The 5,000-nt window shown below is 48.9% G+C and overlaps 1 protein-coding gene across 1 annotated transcript in view; it reads right to left on the bottom strand.

Annotated features, from left to right (window-relative positions):
- Positions 1 to 5,000, bottom strand: part of mars1 (methionyl-tRNA synthetase 1) — a 71,311-nt gene that overhangs the window by 23,095 nt on the left and 43,216 nt on the right. Inside the window, exons 14-15 of the mRNA XM_039006694.1 lie at positions 3,316 to 3,433; positions 2,085 to 2,298 (exon numbers count right to left, since the gene is read on the bottom strand). Of these exons, the coding sequence (XP_038862622.1) occupies positions 2,085 to 2,298; positions 3,316 to 3,433 (332 nt within the window). The remainder of the gene's footprint in view (positions 1 to 2,084; positions 2,299 to 3,315; positions 3,434 to 5,000) is intronic.

Genomic DNA, 5,000 nt, shown 5'->3' with positions numbered 1-5,000 from the left:
AGTCTCTACCTCTCCTGCTACAGTACCTGTTGAGACCCAGCCTCTACCTCTCCTACTACAGTACCTGTTGAGAACCCAGTCTCTACCTCTCCTGCTACAGTACCTAACCGTAGACCCAACCTCTACCTCTCCTGCTACAGTACCTGTTGAGAACCCAGCCTCTACCTCTCCTGCTACAGTACCTGTTGAGCCCCAGCCTCTACCTCTCCTACTACAGTACCTGTTGAGACCCAGCCTCTACCTCTCCTGCTACAGTACCTGTTGAGACCCAGCCTCTACCTCTCCTGCTACAGTACCTGTTGAGACCCAGCCTCTACCTCTCCTACTACAGTACCTGTTGAGACCCAGCCTCTACCTCTCCAGCTACAGTACCTGTTGAGACCCAGCCTCTACCTCTCCTGCTACAGTACCTGTTGAGAACCCAGCCTCTACCTCTCCTACTACAGTACCTGTTGAGACCCAGCCTCTACCTCTCCTGCTACAGTACCTGTTGAGACCCAGCCTCTACCTCTCCTGCTACAGTACCTGTTGAGACCCAGCCTCTACCTCTCCTGCTACAGTACCTGTTGAGACCCAGTCTCTACCTCTCCTGCTACAGTACCTGTTGAGACCCAGCCTCTACCTCTCCTACTACAGTACCTGTTGAGACCCAGCCTCTACCTCTCCTGCTACAGTACCTGTTGAGACCCAGCCTCTACCTCTCCTGCTACAGTACCTAACCGGAGACCCAGCCTCTACCTCTCCTGCTACAGTACCTGTTGAGACCCAGCCTCTACCTCTCCTACTACAGTACCTAACTGGAGACCCAGCCTCTACCTCTCCTACTACAGTACCTGTTGAGACCCAGCCTCTACCTCTCCTGCTACAGTACCTGTTGAGAACCCAGCCTCTACCTCTCCTGCTACAGTACCTAACCGGAGACCCAGCCTCTACCTCTCCTGCTACAGTACCTGTTGAGACCCAGTCTCTACCTCTCCTGACCCAGTACCTAACCGGAGACCCAGCCTCTACCTCTCCTGCTACAGTACCTGTTGAGACCCAGCCTCTACCTCTCCTGCTACAGTACCTGTTGAGAACCCAGCCTCTACCTCTCCTGCTACAGTACCTGTTGAGACCCAGCCTCTACCTCTCCTGCTACAGTACCTGTTGAGACCCAGTCTCTACCTCTCCTGCTACAGTACCTGTTGAGACCCAGCCTCTACCTCTCCTGCTACAGTACCTGTTGAGAACCCAGCCTCTACCTCTCCTGCTACAGTACCTGTTGAGAACCCAGCCTCTACCTCTCCTGCTACAGTACCTGTTGAGACCCAGCCTCTACCTCTCCTGCTACAGTACCTGTTGAGAACCCAGCCTCTACCTCTCCTACTACAGTACCTGTTGAGACCCAGCCCTCCTACCTTGAACCCCTCTACCTCCTGCTACAGTACCTGTTGAGAACCCAGCCTCTACCTCTCCTGCTACAGTACCTGTTGAGACCCAGCCTCTACCTCTCCTGCTACAGTACCTGTTGAGACCCAGCCTCTACCTCTCCTGCTACAGTACCTGTTGAGACCCAGCCTCTACCTCTCCTGACCCAGTACCTGTTGAGACCCAGCCTCTACCTCTCCTGCTACAGTACCTGTTGAGACCCAGCCTCTACCTCTCCTGCTACAGTACCTGTTGAGAACCCAGCCTCTACCTCTCCTGCTACAGTACCTGTTGAGACCCAGCCTCTACCTCTCCTGCTACAGTACCTGTTGAGACCCAGTCCTCTACCTCTCCTGACCCAGTACCTACCGTGAGACCCAGCCTCTACCTCTCCTGCTACAGTACCTACGTGAGACCCAGCCTCTACCTCTCCTACTACAGTACCTACCGTGAGACCCAGCCTCTACCTCTCCTACTACAGTACCTACGTTGAGCCCCAGCCTCTACCTCTCCTGCTACAGTACCTGTTGAGCCCCAGCCTCTACCTCTCCTGCTACAGTACCTGTTGAGACCCAGCCTCTACCTCTCCTGCTACAGTACCTGTTGAGAACCCAGCCTCTACCTCTCCTGCTATGGTACCTGTTGAGACCCAGCCTCTACCTCTCCTGACCCAGTACCTGTTGATGAAGTTGCCCAGGTTATTGAGCAGCTCAGAGTTGTTCTTGGTGGCCATGTCGACCCAGGAGAAGGCCGAGTCCTGTCCCTCGGGACGGAGGTAGAGCAGGTAGAATCGCCACACGTCAGAGGGGATGCCCGTATCCTTGGCCATGTCACCAAACACACCAACACCTCGACTCTTAGAGAACTTGGTGTCCTCGTAGTTCAGGTACTCTGAGAGGACACACGGTGGTTCATCTTATCCAGAACGGCTAACAACTGCAAGTGGATTCAAGGTGCTTCTACACCTGCATTGCTTGCTGTTTGGGGTTTTAGGCTGGGTTTCTGTACAGCACTTTGAGACATCAACTGATGTCAGAAGGGCTTTATAAATACATTTGATTTGATCTGGGTAACAACAGCTTAACATGAACAGTCAACAATCACAGTGGTAAAACTAAAAATGAATTATCTAAAATATAAAATGGTATTGTCTGTAATATTATTAGGGATTTCAAGTTTCACCAACACTAAAGCCCTTTGTGTGTGTGTGTGTGTGTGTGTGTGTGTGTGTGTGTGTGTGTGTGTGTGTGTGTGTGTGTGTGCGCGCATGTCAAATCAAGTCAAATTGTATTAGTCATGTGTGCCCCGAATACAACAGGTGTAAACCTTACAGTGAAATGCTTCCTTACAAGCCCCTAACCAACAATGTAGTTTAAAAAAGTAATTAAAGAGCAGCAGTAAAATAACAATAGCGAGACTATATACAGGGGGTACCGGTACAGAGTCAATGTGCGGGGGCACCGGTCTGTTTGTGTGTGTGTGTGTGTGTGTGTGTGTGTGTGTGTGTGTGTGTGTGTGTGTGTATGTCTGTGTATGCATGTCTGTGTGTGTGTGTGTGTGTGTATGCATGTCTGTGCGTACGTGTATGCATGTCTCTATGTGTGTGTGTCTGTGTGTGTGTGTGTGTGTGTGTGTGTATGCATGTCTGTGCGTGCGTGTGCATGTCTGTGTGTGTGTGTGTATGCATGTCTGTGCGTGCGTGGGCATGTCTCTATGTGTGTGTGTGTGTGTGTGTGTCTGTGTGTGTGTGTATGCGTGTCTGTGCGTGCGTGGGCATGTCTCTATGTGTGTGTGTGTGTGTGTGTGTGTGTGTGTATGCATGTCTGTGTGTGTGTGTGCATGTCTCTATGTGTGTGTGTGTGTGTGTGTGTGTGTGTGTGTGTGTGTGTGTGTGTGTGTGTGTGTTACCTGTAGCCACCAGGTGGTTGACCAGTGTATAGTTGTCCTGTGCTCCCAGTAGAGAGCAGGGGAACACCACACTGTGGAACGGAACGTTGTCCTTGGCCATGAAGTTATAGAGCTCCACCTGGTGGTAGATAACAGAAATTACATGAAGTTCTACAGCTCCACCTGGTGGTAGAATACAGGAATTACATGATGTTCTACAGCTCCACCTGGTGGTAGAATACAGAAAATACATGACGTTCTACAGCTCCACCTGGTGGTAGAATACAGAAATTACATGAAGTTCTACAGCTCCACCGGGTGGTAGAATACAGGAATTACATGATGTTCTACAGCTCCACCTGGTGGTAGAATACAGGAATTACATGATGTTCTACAGCTCCACCTGGTGGTAGAATACAGAAATTACATGACGTTCTACAGCTCCACCTGGTGGTAGAATACAGGAATTACATGACGTTCTACAGCTCCACCTGGTGGTAGAATACAGGAATTACATGACGTTCTACAGCTCCACCTGGTGGTAGAATACAGGAATTACATGACGTTCTACAGCTCCACCTGGTGGTAGAATACTGGAATTACATGATGTTATAAATCAAATCAAATTTTATTTGTCACATACACATGGTTAGCAGATGTTAATGCGAGTGTAGCGAAATGCTTGTGCTTCTAGTTCCGACAATGCAGTAATAACCAACAAGTAATCTAACCTAACAATTCCACGGGAGGAAGAGATAAACAAGCACCTTAGTTTAAACACCAATTCCATAATTCCACAATTATACAGCTCCACCTGGTGGTAGAATACAGGAATTACATGTTATACAGCTCCACCTGGTGGTAGAATACAGCAATTACATGTTTGATATCATCCTCTAACATCTTATTAAACATAATATACAGTATGCAGCTTTTTAGCCCAGCAGTATTCTTAATCTGGGTCCGGGAAGCTGGCCTATGCAGTATGATATTAATGATAGACACCTGCTGTAGTTCTACAGCTCCACCAGGTGGCAGACACACAAATTATCCAAACATGTCTGGAATATACATCAGAAATTCAGTCCTGGATGCCTGCAATGTATGAAGGATTGTATTCAGCATTAACACACCTGACTGAGCTAACCGCGGTTGATTAGTTGAATTTGATATGTTAGCTATTGCTGGGCTGGAACAAAATGCAGCACATCCCATAGGTCTACAGGAACGGGTATAGTGCCCACCGTCTTAAAGGTTGATCCACTGGGGAGACTAGAAGGCTGTAGAACTGAAGTCTGGGTGGAGTTGGGTTTAAAGAGACTAGAAGCCTGTAGAACTGAAGTCTGGGTGGAGTTGGGTTTAAAGAGACTAGAAGGCTGTAGAACTGAAGTCTGGGTGGAGTTGGGTTTAAAGAGACTAGAAGGCTGTAGAACTGAAGTCTGGGTGGAGTTGGGTTTAAAGAGACTAGAAGCCTGTAGAACTGAAGTCTGGGTGGAGTTGGGTTTAAAGAGACTAGAAGCCTGTAGAACTGAAGTCTGGGTGGAGTTGGGTTTAAAGAGACCAGAAGGCTGTAGAACTGAAGTCTGGGTGGAGTTGGGTTTAAAGAGACTAGAAGGCTGTAGAACTGAAGTCTGGGTGGAGTTGGGTTTAAAGAGACTAGAAGGCTGTAGAACTGAAGTCTGGGTGGAGTTGGGTTTAAAGAGACT

The sequence above is a fragment of the Salvelinus namaycush genome, chromosome 2 (assembly GCF_016432855.1).
Source record: "Salvelinus namaycush isolate Seneca chromosome 2, SaNama_1.0, whole genome shotgun sequence".
Lineage (NCBI taxonomy): Eukaryota > Metazoa > Chordata > Actinopteri > Salmoniformes > Salmonidae > Salvelinus > Salvelinus namaycush.
This window is presented reverse-complemented; position numbering and strand designations above follow the sequence as displayed.